Raw genomic sequence first — 22,626 nt, 5'->3', positions numbered from 1 at the left:
GGCTCCATATGCATGTTATTCTAGCTCATTATGTAATCAAACTTATTGTTATGGTTGTGTTTTAGCCTGTATTGAACCTATGTTATGAGTTTGTTGAATCTGAGATTTGGTGAATCTACATGTGATGAATCTATATGAAATTTAACTCTTGATTATCGTGTGTATGAGATTTGGTTATACTGGAGGCATCATTTTGAGGGGGAGCCCTCATCATTTTATTTTATTAGTATCTATGGTATCACTTTGAGGGGGAGCTCGCTCGCTACTCATTCTTATTATGGTTATTGAGCTCCACAACAAATACTTCCGATTACTATTATGAGTATGCATATGAGTTGTCATCAACTACCAAAAAGGGGGAGATTGAAAGTGCAATCATGCCCTTAATCATATTTTGATGTTGATGACAACACATATGCTCGGGACTAATCATGTTTATCAAGTATATCTCAGGATTATGTTCCAAAGACCGTGTGCATGGATCATGACTAGGGACAAAAAGCATATAACTCAAGAATGGAGATACAAGATGTTGACTTCATTTATGGTTTGTTCTTGAGTATAGGGATCCCGCGCTATTAAGAGGGGATCGATGGATCTAGTGAAAAACTTGGTCAAAAGATAGTATTTCTATACCTTGCCTTCGGACGTCCGGTGTTCTACGGACGTCCGGTCCTTCTTGATTGCCCGGACATCCGGCCACTTCCGGATGTCCGGCATTCCACAACAGAAGCATTTCTACGGATGTCCGGAACTCTCCGGACATCCGACACTTTCACAACAGAAGCATTTTTACGGACGTCCAGACCCTCCGATCGTCCGTGCTCCGGATATCCGGCCCAGCTCGGACGTCCGTATCCTGTACACTGGATTGTGTGTCACACTTTTCACAGTGGCCGGTCGTCCGATGGCTGCCGGATGTCCGAACCTATTTGTGCCTCCGGACGTCCGACGCTCTCCGGACGTCCGGCCCATCCTGTACCCCAAACGGTCACTTCTACCCACCACCTATATATATACCTTTCTCTTCCACGGGATAAGGTTGACCATTCACTTTGTGCCTCTCAAGAACACTCCTCACTCTCTCTCTCTCTCATTCATCACCCGCTGCAGGAGCAACGCCAGACGTTGTGAACATTTGGCAGAGCAAAGCTGATGACTACTCGATAGTTCAGTGTGCCATGCTTTACGGCTTAGAACCGGGACTTCAACGATGTTTTGAACGTCATGGAGCATATGAGATGTTTCAGGAGTTGAAGTTAATATTTCAAGCAAATGCCCGGATTGAGAGATATGAAGTCTCCAATAAGTTCTATAGCTGCAAGATGGAGAAGAATAGTTCTGTCAGTGAACATATACTCAAAATGTCTGGGTATAATAATCACTTGATTCAACTGGGAGTTAATCTTCCTGATAATAGTGTCATTGACAGAATTCTTCAATCACTGCCACCAAGCTACAAGAGCTTCATGATGAACTATAATATGCAAGGGATGGAAAAGACAATTCCCGAGCTCTTCGCGATGCTAAAAGCTGCGGAGGTAGAAATCAAGAAGGAGCATCAAGTGTTGATGGTCAACAAGACCACCAGCTTCAAGAAAAAGGGTAAAGGGAAGAAGAAGGGGAACTTCAAGAAAAACGGCAAACAAGTTGCTGCTCAAGAGAAGAAACCCAAGTCTGGACCTAAGCCTGAGACTGAGTGCTTCTACCGCAAAGGGACTGGCCACTGGAAGCGGAACTGCCCCAAGTATATTTGGCAGATAAGAAGGATGGCATGGTGAACAAAGGTATATGTGATATACATGTTATTTATGTGTACCTTACTAAAGCTCGCAGTAGCACCTGGGTATTTGATACTGGTTCTGTTGCTACATTTGCAACTCGAAACAGGGACTATGGATTAAGCGAAGATTGGCTAAGGACGAGGTGACGATGCGCGTGGGAAATGGTTCCAAAGTCGATGTGATTGCGGTCGGCACGCTACCTCTACATCTACCTTCGGGATTAGTTTTAGACCTGAATAATTGTTATTTGGTGCTAGCGTTAAGCATGAACATTATATCTGGATCTTGTTTGATGCGAGACGGTTATTCATTTAAATCTGAGAATAATGGTTGTTCTATTTATATGAGTAATATCTTTTATGGTCATGCACCCTTGAAGAGTGGTCTATTTTGTTGAATCTTGATTGTAGTGATACACATATTCATAATGTTGAAGCCAAAAGATGCAGAGTTGATAATGATAGTGCAACTTATTTGTGGCACTGCCATTTAGGTCATATTGGTGTAAAGCGCATGAAGAAACTCCATACTGATGGACTTTTGGAACCACTTGATTATGAATCACTTGGTACTTGCGAACCATGCCTCATGGGCAAGATGACTAAAACGCCGTTCTCTGGAACAATGGAGCAAGCAATAGATTTGTTGGAAATCATACATACTAATGTATGTGATCCGATGAATATTGAGGCTCGCAGCAGGTATCGTTATTTTCTCACCTTCACAAATGATTTAAGCAGATATGGGTATATCTACTTAATGAAACATAAGTCTGAAACATTTGAAAAGTTCAAAGAATTTCAGAGTGAAGTGGAAAATCATCGTAACAAGAAAATAAAGTTTCTACAATCTGATCGTGGAGGAGAATATTTGAGTTACGAGTTTGGTCTTCATTTGAAACAATGCGGAATAGTTTCGCAGCTCACGCCACCCGAAACACCACAGTGAAATGGTGTGTCCGAACATCCTAATCGTACTTTACTAGATATGGTGCGATCTATGATGTCTCTTACTGATTTACCGCTATCATTTTGGGGTTATGCTTTAGAGACGGCTGCATTCACATTAAATAGGGCACCATATAAATCCGTTGAGACGATGCCTTGTGAATTGTGGTTTGGCAAGAAACCAAAGTTGTCGTTTCTTAAAGTTTGGGGTTGTGATGGTTATGTGAAAAAACTTCAACCTGATAAGCTCGAACCCAAATCAGATAAATGTGTCTTCATAGGATACCCAAAGGAGACTGTTGGGTACACCTTCTATCACAGATCCGAAGGCAAGACATTCGTTGCTAAGAATGGATCCTTTCTAGAGAAGGAGTTCCTCTCGAAAGAAGTGAGTGGGAGGAAAGTGGAACTTGATGAGGTAACTGTACCTGCTCCCTTATTGGAAAGTAGTTAATCATAGAAACCGGTTCCTGTGACACCTACACCAATTAGTGAGGAAGCTAATGATATTGATCAAGAAACTTCAGATCAAGTTACTACAGAACCTCGTAGGTCAAACAAAGTAAGATCCGCACCAGAGTGGTAAGGAAATCCTATTTTGGAGGTCATGTTACTTGACCATGGAGAACCTACGAACTATGAGGAAGTGATGATGAGCCCAGATTCCGCAAAATGGCTTAAGGCCATGAAATCTGAGATGGGATCCATGTATGAGAACAAAGTATGGACTTTGGTTGACTTGCTCGATGATCGGCAAGCCATCGAGAATAAATGGATCTTTAAGAAGAAGACTGACGCTGACGGTAATGTTACTGTCTACAAAGCTCGACTTGTTGCAAAAAGTTTTTCAACAAGTTCAAGGGGTTGACTACGATGAGACTTTCTCACCCGTAGTGATGCTTAAGTCTGTCCTAATCATGTTAGCAATTGCCGCATTTTATGATTATGAAATTTGGCAAATGGATGCCAAAACTGCATTCCTGAATGGATTTCTAGAAGAAGAGTTGTATATGATGCAACCAGAAGGTTTCGTTGATCCAAAAGGTGCTAACAAAGTGTGCAAGCTCCAGCAATCCATTTATGGTCTGGTGCAAGCCTCTCGGAGTTGGAATAAACGTTTTGATAGTGTTATCAAAGCATATGGTTCTATACAGACTTTTGGAGAAGCCTGTATTTACAAGAAAGTGAGTGGGAGCTCTCTAGCATTTCTAATAATATATGTGGACGACATATTGTTGATTGGAAATTGATGCGGAACATCCCTCGACCATCACCATGGACGTCGCACCACCACCGCAAGCACGAAGAGAACCTATGACGAGACCTCATGCACGCGCCATCGAGAACGAGGTGAACTCTTTCCTCTTCGAGCTCCACTCAAATTGATTCAAGAGTTGGGTCCTACCTCAAACGGAAGTGGTATGCATGATTAGGTATCAAGGTGTCGATCATGAAGAGGATAGCGCGAAGACCCAAGCAGCCGCAGAGAAGACAGAGGGAGAAGAGCGAGGGAAGCGCGAAGCTACGAAGAAGAATGGTGAAGAAGGAGAAGCCCTGAGCACCCCGGGTGCCCGGCCAGGAAGGCCCCGGGTGCCCGGCCCCTTGATGGCGCTGGCAGTGGCCGCCCGGGTGCCTGGCCCAGCTGCTGGGAACAGCACAGCCCGCCGGGGTGCCCGAGCCTACAACTCCGGGTGCCCGGCCCCTCCTTGCCGCCCGCCTGGGCCTCTCCAACCGGCCCCGGGTGCCAGGCCAAATGGCCCCGGGTGCCCAGCCCCTCCCGCGCCAGCCTCCAGCGCCTCCCGGGTGCTCGGACTTTGGACCCCCGGGTGCCCGGCCTCTACAGCAACAAGGGCGCGGCCCCCCTGACCGGACCGGGTGCCCGGTCCCTCGCACCCCGGGTGCCCGGACCCCTCCGAGAGTGTCTCCGTTTTCAGGGTCATTTTGGACCTTTGTATCCCTCTCTCCCTCTATTTCGTCCCTAGACTATATATAGCCCTCTCCTAGCTCATTTAGAGGATAGCAAAGTATTGGATAGACAAAGAGAGAGCTTTTCTCATCTTCCTCCTTTTGGAGATCTAGACCTCCTCTTGGAGAAGCTCCTCTTGGAGATCAAGGCCTCCTCTTGGAGAAGCTCCTCTTGGAGATCAAGCCCTCCTCTTGGAGAAGATCCTTAGGGATTCAAGCCCGCATCCCCTTCATAGGATTTGGGATGAACTCTACCATGTATCTTGTTTCCCTTTGATTGTTCATGTACCTTGTGGATCTTGTGTGTTTGTTGGTCTAGTGGATGTGTGATTGGACTTGTTCTTGAGTGTTCCTCTTGTTTTCTCTCTTGTGTTCATCTTGTTCTTGGGGATTCCCCCTCCAATTCGTGAAAGATCTTCACTTAGGGTTCCACCCTACAACAGAAATGATATAGAATTTCTGGATAGCATAAAAGGATACTTGAATAAAAGTTTTTCAATGAAATACCTCGGTGAAGCTGCTTAGATATTGGGCATCAAGATCTATAGAGATAGATCAAGACGCTTAATTGGACTTTCACAAAGCACATACCTTGATAAAGTTTTGAAAAAGTTCAAAATGGATCAAGCAAAGAAAGGGTTCTTGCCTGTGTTACAAGGTGTGAAGTTGAGTCAGACTCAATGCCCGAACACTGCAGAAGATAGAGAGAAAATGAAAAATGTTCCCTATGCTTCAGCCATAGGCTCTATCATGTATGCAATGTTGTGTACCAGACCTGATGTGCGCCTTGCTATTAGTTTAGCAGGGAGGTACCAAAGTAATCCAGGAGTGGATCACTGGACAACGGTCAAGAACATCCTGAAGTACCTGAAAAAAGGACTAAGGATATGTTTCTCGTGTATGGAGGTGACAAAGAGCTCGTCGTAAATGGTTATGTCGATGCAAGCTTTGACACTGATCCGGATGATTCTAAATCGCAAACCGGATACGTGTTTATATTGAACAGTGGAGCTGTCAGTTGGTGCAGTTCTAAACAAAGCGTCATGGCTGGATCTACGTGTGAAGCGGAGTACATAGCTGCTTCGGAAGCAGCGAATGAAGGAGTCTGGATGAAGGAGTTCATATCCGATCTAGGTGTCATACCTAGTGCATCGGGTCCAATGAAAATCTTTTGTGACAATACTGGTGCAATTGCCTTGGCAAAGGAATCCATAATTCACAAGAGAACCAAGCACATCAAGAGACGCTTCAATTCCATCCGTGACCAAGTCCAGGTGGGAGACATAGAGATTTGCAAGATACATACAGATCTATATGTTGCAGACCCGTTGACTAAGCCTCTCTCACGAGCAAAAACATGATCAGCACCAAGACTCCATGAGTGTTAGAATCATTACTGTGTAATCTAGATTATTGACTCTAGTGCAAGTGGGAGACTGAAGGAAATATGCCCTAGAGGCAATAATAAAGTTATTATTTATTACCCTAATTCATGATAAATGTTTATTATTCATGCTATAATTGTATTAACCAGAAACTTGGTACATGTGTGAATACATAGACAAACAGAGTGTCACTAGTATGCCTCTACTTAACTAGCTCGTTGATCAAAGATGGTTAAGTTTCCTGACCATAGACATGAGTTGTCATTTGATAAACGAGATCACATCATTAGGAGAATGATGTGATTGACTTGACCCATTCAGTTAGCTTAGCACTTGATCATTTTAGTTTACTGCTATTGCTTTCTTCATGACTTATACATGTTCCTATGACTATGAGATTATGCAACTCCCGATTACCGGAGGAACACTTTGTGTGCTACCAAATGTCACAACGTAACTGGGTGATTATAAAGGTGCTCTACAGGTGTCTCCGATGGTACTTGTTGAGTTGGCATAGATCGAGATTAGGATTTTTCACTCCGATTGTCAGAGAGGTATCTCTGGGCCCTCTCGGTAATGCACATCACTGCAAGCCTTGCAAGCAATGTGACTAATGAGTTAGTTGTGGGATGATGCATTACGGAACGAGTAAAGAGACTTGTCGGTAAGCGAGATTGAACTAGGTATTGAGATACCGACGATCGAATCTCGGGCAAGTAACATACCGATGACAAAGGAAACAACATATGTTGTTATGCGGTTTGACCGATAAAGATCTTCGTAGAATATGTAGGAGCCAATATGAGCATCCAGGTTCTACTATTGGTTATTGACCGGAGACGTGTCTCGGTCATGTCTACATAGTTCTCGAACTCGTAGGGTCTGCACGTTTAACATTCGGTGACGATCGGTATTAAGAGTTTATGTGTTTTGATGTACCGAAGGTAGTTTGGAGTCCCGGATATGATCACAGACATGACGAGGAGTCTCAAAATGGTTGAGACATAAAGATCTATATATTAGATTACTATGTTTGAACTTCGGAAGGGTTCCGGGCAAGTTCGGACATATACCGGAGTACCGGGTGATTACTGGAACCCCCCGGGGAGTGTAATGGGCCTATTGGGCCTTAGTGGAGAAGAGGAGGGGCGGCCAGGGCAGGCCGGCGCCCCCTCCCCCTCTAGTCCGAATTGGACAAGGAGGGGGGCGGTGCCCCCCTTTCCTTCCTCCTCTCTCCTTCCCTTCCCCTTCTCCTACTCCTACTAGGAAAGGAGTCCTACTCCCGGTGGGAGTAGGACTCCTCCCTTGGCGCGCCCTCCTCCTTGGTCGGCCGCCTCCCCCCTAGCTCCTTTATATACGGGGGCAGGGGGCACCCCAAGGCACACAAGTTGATCATTGATCTTTAGCCGTGTGCGGTGCCCCCCTCCACCATAATCCACCTCGGTCATATCGTAGCGGTGCTTAGGCGAAGCCCTGCGTCGGTAGCTTCATCAACACCGTCATCACGCCGTCGTGCTGACGGAACTCTCCCTCGAAGCTCTACTGGATCATGAGTTCGTGGGACGTCACCGAGCTGAACGTGTGCAGATCGCGGAGGTGTCGTACGTTCGGTACTAGGATCGGTCGATCGTGAAGACGTATGACTACATCAACCGCGTTGTCATAATGCTTCCGCTTACGGTCTACGAGGGTGCGTGGACGACACTCTCCCCTCTTGTTGCTATGCATCACCATGATCTTGCGTGTGCATAGGATTTTTTTTTAAATTACTACGTTCCCCAACAGTGTTGGCCTGGTCCGATCGATGTTTCTCCATTTTGACGTTGATGCAATTTTAAAGATACTTGTATGCACCCAAAATAAGGAGGACTTTTGGGCCTGGTATCCGGATGGCAAGGGGAGATTCACAGTTAGCTCCGCATACAATTTTTTTTATCAAAACCAAAGTCCGGAGGGAAGAATGGCTAGAGGGCAGAGTCGGGTCTTCAACAAATGACAAAGAGGAGAAATCTTGGACAACTCTATGGAAATTCAATGTCCCTTCAAAAATCAGTGTTTCTGTGGAGTCTGGCTCGCCACTCCCTGCCTACAACCGATGTGCTCCAAAAACGAAATATAGCAAACCAGCGGGCGTGCCCCCTCTGCGGAGTAGTCGATTCATGGCGACATGCTCTTTTATCTTGCACCATGTCCAGGTGCATACGGGCTCTTTCGAGTGAGACCCTTGTTTCAAAGATGACAGAAAACATGGAGCCAAGTGCAAAGAACTGGTTGTTCGAGCTTTATGATACACTAGATCACACTAGTTTCACACAGATGGTGGTAACTCTATGTGTGGTGTGGATTCCAGAAGCAAAGCAGTATATAAGGCAATCTTCCAGTCGCCATACCAGACCATCTCGTTTGTGAACAATTTTATCTCTGAGCATGATCAATTACCAGGGGAGGTAGTCAAGTCCAGCATGCAGCCGGCTTCAGTGGTACAATCCCAGCGCTGGCTACCCTCGACATATGGTGCCTTGAAGCTAAATGCGGACAGAGCAGTTGCCAAAAACAAACATGGAGAGGTTGTTGTTGCACTGTGTCGGGATGGTAATGGGAACTATCTGGGCTCTTCGGCGGTGGTCTTTGAGGGGACCAACGATCCCGTGATTCTGGAGACATACGCATGCAGAGAAGCTCTAGCTCTTGTCGAGGATCTCTCCATCTAGCATATCGTGGTGGCCTTCGACTGCCAGGGTGTGGTGAACAACATAAACAAAGGGACAAGAGGTCCTCACGTTGCGGTCATACATGAAATAAAGCACCGTAGTACTAGTTTCTCTACTTGTACTTTTATTCATGAGCGTTGGAACTTTAATTTTGAGGCTCATAATCTCGTCAAATTTGCTTGTAACTTAGGTCCCGGGAGAGAAATTTGGTTGGGAACCCCTCATGACCCAACCCGTGTACCTATGAACATTGTTTTGAATCAATAAAGTGGGGAGATTTCTCAAAAAACAAACCTATTATGTTGCCTAGGTTGCCATCATTAATGATTGTTTCTGTTGTTTGATGCAGTTGTTTTGTTGATCTTTCCCCCCTCATTTGGTAATAATTTGACTGTGTGCATCCTTGATGCTCTTGAGTCATGATGGTGTAGAGATTGAGTGTAATTGATATCTTCTCAGTACATCCTTGATGCTCCAGATTGAAATAAAGCATGATCAACTCATGCATCCTGGGAGGTTGGCAACCCTTGTGAATGCAAATGGAGTACGCGCGTCCCACAACGGGGAAAAATATCCGATGACGCAATCGAGGAACCGACCAGATGAGCGTGACCGTCAAATACGTTGTTGATAAACACATGTCCTCAGTCACAGGGAACGCTTCAATGCGTGAGAGAACGTGTTGGTTCGATGAGCACGTACCTGCCGCGGTTAATCTCATCTTCTTTCAATCTGGCTCCAATTAAAAGCATGTCCATTTCTGTCATACGCTACTCGTCGTTACAACAGGTTTGCTAGGATGTTTCCGAATAAAAAAAACATCGTGAGAAGATTTTGTCCGAAGAAGAAACATCCTAGCAAATTGGAGCTCAGGTCCGTTATAGCGACGGGTATACAACCCATCCATCCGCGAAGACTCGGACAAAACTATTTGCTTCAAGTCTGTGTTGTGTTGCGACGTACACGCTAAAGTGAGTGCACGAGATAGGCTAACGAGACTCCTTGTGCAGCACTTGAGCCTCAACTTACATTTTTCTGTTACCTGCAAAAAATCCTATACACTAGACGTGTACGTGTTCACCACTGGCCGATAAACATGGTTGTGCTGGTTAAGTCAACACAGAAGCCATATAAACTAATAACCGCGTTTTGATCTCGTGTTGTTGGTTTAGTAAAGAAAAGAAATGCAATGACCAGTTTCATAAGTTTTAGCCAGGAAAGACCAAGAAATTCCAAGCCGACGGTTGCGGGTTGGGGCGCCCGGATCCGATTGAATTGAAGCAACGACTCCATGCTGGAAACCATGAAGGGAGGAGCATTTTATTCCTCTGCATATCCATCCCCTCACCCTGTCCCTCTTCTCCTCTCCTCTGCTGCAGCTCCTCTCCATTTTCTCATCGTACCCAGGAAACCAGGTAAGATATCTCCTCCTTTCCTTTTCTTTTTCTCCTTTGTTTCTAGCGCCTTTTGGAATGATTGGGTGGGTGTTAATGAGTTTTTTTTTCTTTTTTTGAGACAAGGGTGTTAATGAGTTATATAGGTGGTTAGATGGACGGATCATTTTTTGTTTCTTGTTATCTTTTATCGAGTCTCGGCGCATTTTGCTTGGGCCCCTTTCTCTCCTCAGATTACAGTAACCATGAACGGACCTGGTTGGTACATGAGGCAATACAGATAATGCTTCACGACAACCAACCATGGATTGCTTCAAAATTCAAAACTAAGCTAGCTATTACAAGGAGACTGCTGTTTTCATCTTGAAATGGATGTATCTAGATGTATTTTAGTTCTACATACATTCATTTTCATTCATTTTGATGACAAGTAATTCCGAACGGAGGGAGTAAGACACAAGCTATGCAGAATAATGGACTAGCAAATCAGTAGTACAAATTACTGTAGCATTTAGCATTCCTGAGTACCCTGCAGTCGGTATGTTGTTTTATACATGCTCTTTTCCACACCAACTCTTGCAGTGTAAGAGGAAGCACAGAACAACATGTTTTTCCAGCGCAAGAATTCCAAGAAAGTGAAGAACACCGATGCATCATCGCCCAAGAAGGACAAGGATAGCCGTGGGAAGAACGACTTGTTGGATCGCGCCAAGGGAGGGTTTGGTGCCCTTGCAGGAAGCATGAAATCAGCCAAGAATGGTTAGTCCTTTCGTTTCCTTCGTTTTAGAGGCAAAAGGAGGCTCTCTTACAAGAATGCCTCTCCAGCTTCCAACAAATCTCTTCATCATCTCAGCTCTTGAACCTTTCATAGTGTTTGTCATAACAAGTGCTTACCGATAGCACATAGCAGTAGAGTTCTGATTGACACAGGCACTAGGAGTATTTTTGGTTGCTCAAATCCCATGGTGAGTTCAGTAAAAGATATCTCGTGAGTCAAATAAATGAAAATAGAATCGCTAATGTATCCTTTTTATTTTCTGATGAATGAATAGGTTCAGAAAACAGAAATACTTATTCTGAAAACAGTTTTACGTTTAGGCCAGAAGAACAACATTTTTGACACTGACATCAACCTGACAGCTGGATGGTGGATATAACAGCAATACTAAATCAAACTATAATGTTTCAGAGTTGAAATGATGTACTTTAAGAATTTTCATATTAGCTCTCAGAATTTTTAATGCATTGCACATTTCTCCCAAATTGGCTGTCCCAAGTCTTGACAGACAGTTGGCTATATGTAACCTTAATAATTTCCTCCTGCCTGACCTTTGGGCCTGGTCTACAGCTACAGACGCTGAAGAGAGGGCAGCAAAGGTTCAAGAGGATGTGAACGCCGGCATTGAAGCAATCCTGGAGACGGGCTCAGGCATTCTTGAGAAAGCAAAGGAGGATGTTGGAGGCCATTCAGAAACAAGCCGCTCGAAGGAACTAGGTACATACAGTAGTATTCAATTCAGGGTCACTTGAAACGAAAATTTCCGGGACCTGCAAATATCGCAAATTTCCTTGCGATTGCTGTCACCTTCTGTTGATTCTGTTTGACCATTTCACATGGAAAATTATATCCAGAAACATGAAAAAATTCACCGCAGTTGAACAGTTATAAACTGAAACAAACGTTTAGGCAATACAGAAGAATACTGTACATCAGCCAGGAGGCAGTACATACTCTTTTTTTTTCCGAAACGGAGGCAAAAGATTTGCCTCATCTATTAAATAAGAAGAGGATAGAGTTTGTTACAAGGGCACACTTTTACACGGCATGGAAGATTACTCACGCAAAATAATGTTCCCTAATTTTTTTGCTCCGGCGGTGATCCAAAGGTTTGCCTCGCAGATGATGTTGTTTAGCAAGATTGGTGGTGGAGCACTCTTGTTCCGGAAAACACGCGCATTCCGCTCGTTCCAAATGGTCCATGACACGAGCATGGTTAGAGAGGCCATGGCCTTCCTGTTGGGGACTCCGGCGCCGGTCCTATTTGTCCACCATTCCTTAACCGAACTCTCAAGATGCCACATAGAGGTGTCCATACGATGAAGCCCAAGTTTTGCAATGACCAAGTTCCATAGCCTAATAGTGAAGCGGCATTTGAAGAAAAGATGCTGTCCACTTTCTTGCTCTCGCTTGCAGAGGGTGCAAAGACCACAATTTGACCATCCACGTTTTTGTAGTCTATCCGCGGTCCAAATTCTGTCTTGGATAGCCAACCAAGCGAAGAATTTAGCCTTTGGTGGCGCCCAAGCCAAGAAATTGGGCCTTGTAGGCGGAGGCCGCAGTGTAGTGCCCACTTGTCGTATGCTTCCACACAATAGTATCTTCAGAGAGTGCATCCAGATGCACATCGTTCACAAGTGCCCATAGCGTGAAGAATTGTCGGATGTACTCAACGGAGACAACCGTGGAGGTGTTGAGCTTGAGGATCCATGCATTATTTTGTAGGGCCTCCCGCACCTTCCAATTCTTCCTTGAGGAGGCCGCAAAGACGAGCGGGGCAACATCCTTAGGCTTGCACCCATGGAGCCAGGGAGAATCCCAAAAAGGCGTTTTAGCGCCGTTCCCCATGATGATGGTCGTGGACGCATAGAAGAAGTCAAGGTCCTCCTCGTTACATGGATTTCCCAAGCCCACCCACAACTTTTGTGGTGCCGTCCATTCGAACCATGGCCATCTCAAGCGCAAGGCCCGCGCGAATTTATCGGTGTTGAGAACCCCTAGGCCGCCATATTCGCACGGGCGGCAAACCATCTCCCAGTTTACCTTGCACTTGGCGCCCGTCGTCTTATCCGATCCCGACCAAAGGAAAGCCCGCTCCAGTTTGTTGATATTGTGAAGAATGCCCGACGGTATGACCAAAGATGTGATGAAATAGACCGCTTGCGAGGTGGCGACAGACTTAACAAGGGTCGTTCGTCCAATGGTGGTGATGTTTTGCCCCTCATATGTCACCAACTTGCCCGCAATTTTGTCCTCAAGAAATTGCAAATCCACCTTCTTAAGCTGCCAGACGGACAATGGAAGACCCAAGTATGTTATGGGGAAGGACACCCTGTTAGCTGGCAATCCTTGCAGAATGTGCTCCAGGTTTAGGTGATTGCATCGAATGGGTAGAACCGAGCTCTTGTGAAAATTGGTGCATAGCCCGGTGACCTCCCTGAATCCGCTCAAAATGGCTGAGAGGTTGTCAATATCTTTTTTGATTGGAGCCATGAAAACAGCCGCATCGTCTGCATAGAGTGAAGTTCGCACCATGATCCCTCTCCCACGAATTTTGTGGAGTAGTCCTTTTCGGGTTGCCAGCTCCAGTAGTTGTTGGAGTGTGTCAATTGCAATGACAAAAAGGAGCGGGGATAGGGGGTCCCCCTGCCGAAGGCCCCTACCGTGCTTGATGGGGTTGCCAGGCACCCCATTTAACAGAATCCTAGAAGATGATGTGCAAAGAAGAGCCGCAATCCAATCCCAAAACTTGGGGGGAAACCCCCTCTGCCGAAGGAGGTCGAGGATGTATTCCCATCTGACCGAGTCGAAGGCTTTGCGTATATCTAGCTTGAACAGGAGAGATGGAGTCCTGCATTTGTGTAGCCTACGGGCCAAGTTCCGGACACACATGAAGTTATCGTGGATGCTTCTGCTCTTGATGAATGCACTTTGGGCGTTGGAGACCAAGCTGTTCATGTGCTGGGCGAGACGGATGGAAAGAATTTTTGCGATAATCTTGGCGACGGCATGAATGAGACTAATGGGCCTGTAGTCGGCAATCCCCTCCGCGCCCTCTTTCTTGGGCAACAACACTATATTTGCAGAGTTGAGCCAATGGAGACTAGATGTCTGAAGAGAGTCAAACTGGTGTATCACCCTCATCATGTCAAATTTAATGACGTCCCAACACTTCTTAAAAAAAGCTCCAGTGAAGCCGTCCGGCCCGGGCGCCTTGTCACTTGGCATGTCATTGATTGCCTCACGTACCTCCTCAACGGTGATGGGTGAGTCGAGGCCGTGCAAGTCATGTACCTCTAAGTTGAGCTCCTCCCAATTTAGATCCTTATTGCATGTGTTCCCTTTTTTCATCACTTCAGAAAAGTGGTCCAGAATGAGCTTCTCCTTAGCGTCATGCTCGGTGATCCACCCTTGGTCATGCTTTAGTCTATGAATGTGATTTTTCCTCCTTCTAGCATTAATCCGGCGATGGAAGAACTTGGTGTTGGCATCACCCTCCTTGAGGTTAGCAATTCTCGCACTTTGTTTTTTCCGAGCTCTCTCAAGCACGGCCAAGCTAATGACCCTCCTTTTAAGCCTCGCCCTAAGGTCACTCTCCTCGGGGGAGAGATGACGGGTCTCTTGAGCAATGTCGAGGCGTAGGATCACCAATAGGGCGGCATGTAGGTGAACCTTTGCCTTGGAGAAAAGGCCCCTACTCCATTCAGAAAGGCAGAGAGCCACCTTTTTGAGTTTATGGAACAGGACTTGATATGGCTCAACATGCTCTAGCGGCTCGATCCAAGCCTTTTTGACCACCTCCATAAAGCCGGGCATAGCAATCCAAAAAAATTCAAACTTGAAGGTTCTAGGCCTCCGAGGCCCCTTGTCATCGGCGAGGAGAAGCGGGCAGTGATCGGATAGCGAGGATGAGAGGACGTGAAGCAGATGAGTGCTGAAAGTGGTGTCCCACTCAGCATTGCAGAAAAACGAGTCCAGTTTGCACATAGTTGGATTTTCCCTCTCGTTGCTCCAAGTGAACCTCCTATTTTGCAAGTGAATCTCTTTAAGCTCACAACTTTGCAGTGTCGCTCGGAACCGATTAATTCTACTTCGGTTGACATGTCTTTTGTTTTTGTCTCTTGCACGATAAATTTGGTTGAAATCCCCAGCCGCAAGCCATGGCATACCGTTGGGCAGTTTTTGGCTGATAAGCTCGGCGAAAAAGGCATCTTTGCGAGAAGAGTCCGCGGGGCCGTACACGGTGGTGAGCTTGTATTGCACCTCGGAGTCACGAATACGGACCATGGCGGACAGGCAGAAGGTGGTAGCTGTGATGTTAGACATTTCCACAAGGTGATCGTCCCAGAGCAGCAAAATGCCTCCACGAGTGCCGTCCGCCGGCCTTTGCGCAAAATTGCGCAGTTTGTTCCCTCCTAAGAAGGAGGCTGTGAAGATGTCGACATTGTGAAGCTTTGTCTCCTGTAGACACACAATATGGCAAGAAGAAGCAGCAATGGTGGCGCTGACAGTAGCTCGTCTATCCGGACAGTTGAGGCCCCGGACATTCCAACACATAACATTGATAGGTTGCACTAACATGGCAACATGGAGTACACTTCTGAACTTGGCCACATGCCACACACAACTCAGCTACGGTTATGCTTGTGCCATGCAACCCAACTACACTTACACGGACCAACACACATGGACCAGGATTTAGCTAACATAGAGAACATTTCCAACCCAAAGATATCAACTTGCTCAGGTGGAGGCCTGCAGAGCAGCAGCGGCATCCTCCATCCTCTCCACGTCCATAGGGACCATAGCACCCTCCCCTCCGGGCTGGATGAGGGCGTCCTCCACACCCATTGCTTGCACATCATCTAACTTGAACAAATCTCGCATGGCAGAGATCACCTCCAGCGGCAACTGCTCCTTGAAACGCTCAGCAAATGCATCCAGGGCCTTGGCCGTGATGTCTTCTCCGTCCTTGACGATCCCCAGACTGCGAGCAACCAGGATCTCAGCCGCCTTAGCCGCCGGCGCCGGCACCACCCTTGTTCTGCCAGCAGCTTTGAGCCTCGCACTGGTCCTGTGCAGCGAGAGGCCCGCACTTGTCCGGGCAATGTTCACTCCAGCAAGAGTCTTACGGCGCGCAGCAGGAGGCCTGGGAGGCGTTGATGCAGGAGAGGGCAGCAAGGGCTCTTGCCGATCTTCAAAGAGCACGGACAGGCCAACCCCAGCTGGCTGCAGATCAGCAGCAGCCCTGCGAAGCCGCACCGGTGATGGCGTGCGCTGAAGCGGCCCATTGGAGATGAGCGGGGGGGTGGGCGATGCCTCGAACCCAGGGGCTTCACCGGCGACAGAGGAGGGAGCAGATGCGTTGGTGAGCACAGCTGCAACACCGTCGAGGATGGGACCGCCAGATGTGATGTCACAGCCCGAGCCTCGTCCCTCCTGGAGCGAGCAAGTCGAGGCAGCACCGACGCATAAAAACGTCCCTCCTGAATGTTTGCTTCACTCTACGCTTTCTTAAGCATAAAAACGCATACGAAAATTTAGGGGGAAACGCTAGTCTGTGTATAGGTGAGATATCCTTTTCTGATATGGCCTTAGAAGGAAATCAACGAGGCATGTGATTAATTACAAAAGGGTGACGTGACAGGTAGTGATGGCAGAAGTTAATTCCATCCATGATCCCCAGAGTAGGTTGATGCGAATGGATCATGTGAGATTTATCACACTATGCATGTTGTTTTTTCTAACGGTACCATGTTTATTTGAGTTTTGGATGCTGTGAACTTAATAAATAGGAGTATTATGTTAAAACTTGATCCAGATGATGGCTTGAAAGCATCAAACTAGAGTTTAGTTTTGAGCATTTCATAGTTATTTTTTGGCGGCCTGTCTTTAGCTTTACTTGCAAGGAAAAGCAACTTTATGCACAATGATTATTGTGCAGGACGCTGGAGTAGCTGATACTAGTACCGTTTTCCAGCTTGTGTTTTCTCCATAGAATAGAATAGAGGGCCACTTGTGATCCGAAATCGCAAAGAAGGGATGTTTATAGGCTAAAATACTACTCCCTCCGTCCCAAAATAAGTGTCTTGATCTTAGTACAAATTTGTACTAAAGATAGTACAAAGTTGAGACAATTATTTTGGGACGGAGGGAGTAGTATTCAGAACATCCCTGATTGTGAGCAGAGACTTTGTGGGATGTTTTTTCTTTCTTTCTAATAGAGTAATATTCTGATGAAGAGGCAGTTTACAGCTCAAGGACCCAATGTTGTTGCTGTGTCATGGTAGCTGGCGTCCATGTGCCAGTGCCACTGCCAGATGGTTAGTTGACCTTGATGCACACGCATATTGTACTACGTGCAACCAAATCCTTAATTCGTCCAGCATGGAAACAAAAACAAAACTCCTGAATAACGCAGGGCAGGAAGATCCAACTGTTACGTCGTATATTCTTATGCCCGCGGATCAAGTAAAACAAACAAATGTAGTAGAAATATATTGCTGCATTTATTATTATTATTATTATTAACAAGACAGAAGAACATTGATGTGTACCCCTATTTTATTTGACCCAGTTGGACCAAATGATGCAAAAACTCTGCATCGTGCGAGCGAGCAGTAATGCCCACCAACCACTATACTAGAATCAATCAATGCTTGCAATTTGCCAGTGTGTAAGAAGTAGTACTAGTACTAGTGTATTTAGCTGTCACCCTCCTGCCCTACCATGTACTAGAGCACTTCGGCACTCTTCTCCTGTATATATAGTGCCCAGCCCAAAAGCATTAGCCTGCTTCTCTTGATCTAGATCGCCCTGGCCTGGCCTGACACGGAGATCCAAACCCAGAATTCTTGAGCTCCTCATACCTACAAATTATTAGGTCGTGCTTTTCGGCTTCCTTCTGTCTCCTTAGCTTTCCCCATTTATTGCAACCTTCTCAAATCTCAAGATTCCAACTGGTAAGCCTCTCTTCTTCCTCCTCTTCACTAGTTTGATTGATTCAGCCTATACCATACTATATACTAGATAAGCTTCTGTCTCTCAATCTCTTTCATCTTGTTGAGAGATCCGATTTACCAAGGTCTCCTAATGTTTCTCCAACTAGTATTAAGAAAGACCCGTCTCGTGCATATGCAAACTTTGGGCTTTACAGTTTCTTGATAGCATGACATCAAATCGATAATACCAAAGTTTTTGTAGTTGAAATGCCAAGTATAGTCTCTTAACAACACTAGTTAATTTCTTAAGGTCAAGGAAGTGAAGAAGAAGGAGAGAAGGACATGGATGCCTTAAGTTCGATGCTGGACAAGGCGAAAGACAAGGTGAAAAGCAACCCTGATGTGATGGAGAAAGTCAATTCGGTCCTCGACAAGGTGAAGAACCACCCAGAGGTCATGGAGAAAGTTGCTGAGGTTTTACATCTGGGAAAACGTGGTAAAAACTTTTGATCCAAGTCTAATTTGTACTAGACTAGAAGATATTTCCTGACAAATAGTACCTGGTTTGTTGCTCTGTCATCAAACTCTTGTAATACTCCAAAGATTTATTTATACAGAATCCAAAGAGAAAGAACCCGAGCCTGAGGACAAGACAAAAGAAGGCGAGACCTCTGCTGACAAGACTCAAGACTCAAACATCCTAGACCAGGCCGTGGAAGAAATTCAGGCTGTTGTGGCAGCTGTGCAGCAGCAGGAAACAACCGGGGATGAAACTCAAGTTCCAGTCCAGGCTGCTGCTGAAGGAGACGAGCCTGAGCAAGTAAAACGGGAGGTGGAGAAAGACAACCCCAAGAACAGAATCGACTTCCTTGGCTTCTTCGCCATGATCTTTGAGAGGTTCTGCTCCCCAGCTGACAAGAAGAAAGACTAGTTCCGTGTCACCTGCCGGATTTATCCATTTGTCTTCATCAAAACTGAATGGTCTGCATATGGGGTGGCTGTGGATGGATGCTGTACAGTTTGCACTTGTGTGTTCTTTTGAGATTTATTTCATTTTGGGATTGTCTTTAATGTTGATGGATGCAACAAAAAAAATGTGTTTCATTTTTGTGTAATTATTGTCACTCATGGATTTCATCCTATTTTATGCGAATGAAAGGGTTTAATTCAATTTCTTTTTGAAGGCTTCAGTATAATTTCCCTTGGTTAATATGATGTTACTTGACGATGCACTCAAGTTCTGGTTCTATGCTGTAGATAACATGATTTTCATATGCACAAAAAGAAAGGGGGGAAAACTTGCCAAAACGAAGTAGACAAAGATCTTCATGTGATCTTTTTTTTTTTTTTGAAATTGCAGGTCTTCATGTGATCTTTGCGATGCCAATGAAAAGATTTGAGCCAAATGAGGCTATAGGGAACTGATTCATAAACTTGATGGTAGCCAGGGTTCACCTTTTCATTTTTACTGACCTATGTCAGAAATACAATTTATGGGACAGCGGATGCGCAAATGGTTCGACAACGCAGCTCAAAACTACTGCACATTTTTACTATTGTATTGCCGATGCAAGGCAATCACAAAAACAAAATGATTTATCAATTCAATTATTCAAGAAGCACAATAAGTATACAATCATATCCAAGTCTGGAGCAGCTCAAATGCTCAACTGGGCTGTCATGCTTACAAATGTAACAGTTAAGTTGCTATTAAAACCATCATATGCAACATAGCTTACAAATGAGACCCACAACGCAAATAGGTCGATGTTGCTTCATTTGTTGTTGTTACCAGTCAATGGATGAGCTTTCTCGCGTGGAGGTACTCCCAGCAAATTTTTCATCATGTCATATGTCGTGAAACCAATAGCAACTGAAGGGACAACCTGAAATGGATCGATTTTTAGAGAAGTTGCACATTTAAGATACGATTCAAAAAAAAAGTGAGAGTATACAATATCTGCCACCTCTAATCCTCAATTACCTTGACATAATTAAGGCTCAAGCCAGCGAACAGTTGTCTCCACCCCTGGCACCGAATGATAAGAAAGAGACCCTGAAATGTTCCTCTTATGCGGAAGGCATCATTTGCATTCTGGGGCTGCTTGTTCTGAACCTGAACACATGACAGGTCAGAAGCGAATCAGAATTGCAATCAAACTTACAACCCCATAGAATATCATTACTACAATGTGAATTATACCTGCATTTGCCTTCGGACAACATCCAGTGGGTAAGTGAGGGTTTGTCCAAAAAGACCAGCCAAAGCCCCACAAGAGAGCTTCAATATAACAGATCTCTTGTAATCTTCTGGAACACGAGATTTCAGGTCCTCGTATATGTAAAATTTCAGGCCAGCGTACGGAAGAATACCGATCAGGGTTGGGCCTGACAGACAATTGAAATTTGATTGTCATGCAGTGTAATGCTATGGGAGTTTTACATAACATCTAAATACATGACTTTTCATAGTTAGCGTACTAAGTGGTACATAATTTCAAATACCGCAAGGTTGGGCACAGTAATGTACATAACTTCAAACATATTTTTCAGGATATTCACGTGTTAGCCCATCATAAACTACTCTCATATATTGAGCCCTCGCAATTGCTTTTATGGTCACCTAATACCACTATGCCAGTGCGTGACAGTATTAATCAGTGATACCAGATATGGATGAAATATGTAGTTGCATATGCATTCCAAGCATTCACCTGAACTTTATTTATAGCACCCTTGTTACAACATAAAAGCTTTGCAAGTATGGAACATGAGCTGAAGTTTCACCGATTGAGTAGGCTATAAGAGACGTGATTTCGCAAGTTGATAGCCACGACATACCTATCCCACGGTACAAAGATCGTACACCTCCTTCCTTGTAAACAGTTTTAAAAACATCCTTTACACCATTATATACTGGTTGGCGGCCAAAATTTCCCAATGAATTGACAGGTTGGGCTACATTTGAAACCTAGTGAAGCAAATTAATAAGAATAACCATGAGCCAATGTGACGATCAAGAAGTTAGTCCAATAGCACTTCGATTGAAGAGACACTTTATTACATACATATACAAAAAAGAAAAGCAATGATGAGCAGGGTAGTACATACCTGGTATGCCAGCTTGGTCCTAGCCAAGTCTAAAGGGTAGGTGCACAGAACTGCAGTTCCGCCAGCAGCTGAACCAGCCAAGAGATCAACCACAGGTCCTGTACCCACTGATGGGGCATTATTCAGTATCCAGCACCTATACTGCTCATATGTCATGTAATGCAATGCTGCATATGGAACAATCCGAAGCACGCTCGCACCATTTCCTCTGCATGAACGGTAAATAAAATATCAAAATAAGTATGCTGAACTTAGCAGTAAGAAGTTAAAAAATCAAGACGCTGAATTCAAGAGTCAGAGTTTAAGGCGTTGTTTTCTCCACTTTACTTACTTGTAGAAGTTAGCCTACCCCAACTTGTTTGGGACTAAAGGCTTTGTTGTTGTTGTTGTACTTACTTGTAGAAGCCTCGAAGTCCCTCGTATTGCCACAGCTTCCTCAAGGATTGGAGAATCCCAAGGGATTGAAACCCTTGGGTTCTTGTCTAGAAAGCAGCATTGTACCAAGTTAATAAAGGAGCTAAAATACCCATGCAATCACCACAAGCAACGGAAGTGAAGGATTAAGCAGTCCATACCTGCAATAAGATCTTTACCCTCTCAAGTGGCGCGACGGCAGTCTTTGCAAATGCACCAGCTGCACCACCAGCAATAAGCTACTTGGCATAGACAGGTAGTAAGCCCAAAGCATTCACTTGTGTGGTAGTTGAGGCAGATGAAAATGTGGATTCTTGCGAGGAACCCATGTTTCCAACTGGCTGGGCAGGTGGGAATATGTGCTCACCACTGTTAGTAACATTAACAGAAAGGAAACCAATTCAGAGCAAAGAATATGTTTTACAGGGCAGAGTGTTGCCAAGAATATGTCCCCGAAATAGGATATCCAAATGGGAAGCTTTAGTTTGTCTCCTCGGCACTCACATTAAATGGTAAACCCAGGATAAACCAGAAGCTGAGCTGGCACAGTACTATCTGGGTAACAATCGCCCGAAAAAGACACACACAACACAACTAAGCCATTCTTTGCCCTCCAAGTTAAATAATAAACAAACTAAAGAGGGATGCATTCGCGTGGCCAATCCGCAGCTGTAGAGTAACTATTGGCAACACTTGTGATAGATAGATATACTAGTAGCTCGGTTCTAACAACACCAGCTGAGGGGAGGGGCTTGTAGAGCGAGAAGAGGATACGGGCAGATCGGAAAAGGCTCCGGCCCGCCGGTGGTGGCTGCAGGTGGAGTCCCTAGCCCATGGGGCTATCTCCGGCGGCGGGAGGCGAAAGGCCTTTACGGGGGACGGGGAGATCGGAGAGAAGGGTCGGGGCAGAGCTCCCTCGCATCCAAATCCAAGTCGCTCCACCAAGAGAGTGGGGGAGGAATACTCATCAATCGCGGAGGATCTGCTGGGGAATTGGTCTGGTAGGCAGTGATTCGTTTCCTTGGATCGATTCGGCCGAACCCGGGGTGTGGGGGTGCGGGTGGGGGTGGGGGCGGATAGAGAGGAGCTCTTCTCCAAGAAATTCAAGGAACGCCCAAGTGCCTTGCGTCACGTGCGGGAAACGGAGGCTCCACTCTACGTGTTGACACTACACCAACGGCAAGACTAGGCTGTCC

At 45.5% G+C, this 22,626-nt stretch overlaps 1 protein-coding gene and 1 pseudogene across 2 annotated transcripts; one reads left to right on the top strand and one right to left on the bottom strand.

Annotated features, from left to right (window-relative positions):
* Window positions 1-10,075: 10,075 nt before the first annotated feature.
* Window positions 10,076-19,088, top strand: LOC119276124. 2 transcript variants are annotated; one of them, XM_037557115.1, is made up of 5 exons: window positions 10,076-10,207; window positions 10,769-10,945; window positions 11,535-11,681; window positions 18,216-18,401; window positions 18,523-19,088. In XM_037557115.1, the coding sequence occupies exons 2-5, from the start codon at window positions 10,792-10,794 to the stop codon at window positions 18,834-18,836; spliced, it is 801 nt and encodes a 266-aa protein (XP_037413012.1). In that variant the 5' UTR covers window positions 10,076-10,207; window positions 10,769-10,791; the 3' UTR covers window positions 18,837-19,088. The 2 variants fall into 2 exon arrangements, with proteins under 2 accessions (XP_037413012.1, XP_037413013.1); XM_037557116.1 differs by lacking the exons at window positions 10,076-10,207; window positions 10,769-10,945; window positions 11,535-11,681 and adding an exon at window positions 17,720-17,926.
* A 409-nt stretch (window positions 19,089-19,497) lies between these two features.
* On the bottom strand, window positions 19,498-22,514 carry LOC119276123 (annotated as a pseudogene).
* Between the last annotated feature and the right edge of the window lie 112 nt (window positions 22,515-22,626).

The sequence above is a fragment of the Triticum dicoccoides genome, chromosome 3B (assembly GCF_002162155.2).
Source record: "Triticum dicoccoides isolate Atlit2015 ecotype Zavitan chromosome 3B, WEW_v2.0, whole genome shotgun sequence".
Lineage (NCBI taxonomy): Eukaryota > Viridiplantae > Streptophyta > Magnoliopsida > Poales > Poaceae > Triticum > Triticum dicoccoides.
The sequence above is the reverse complement of the archived record's forward strand: the minus strand, read 5'-3'. Positions and strand labels throughout refer to the sequence as shown.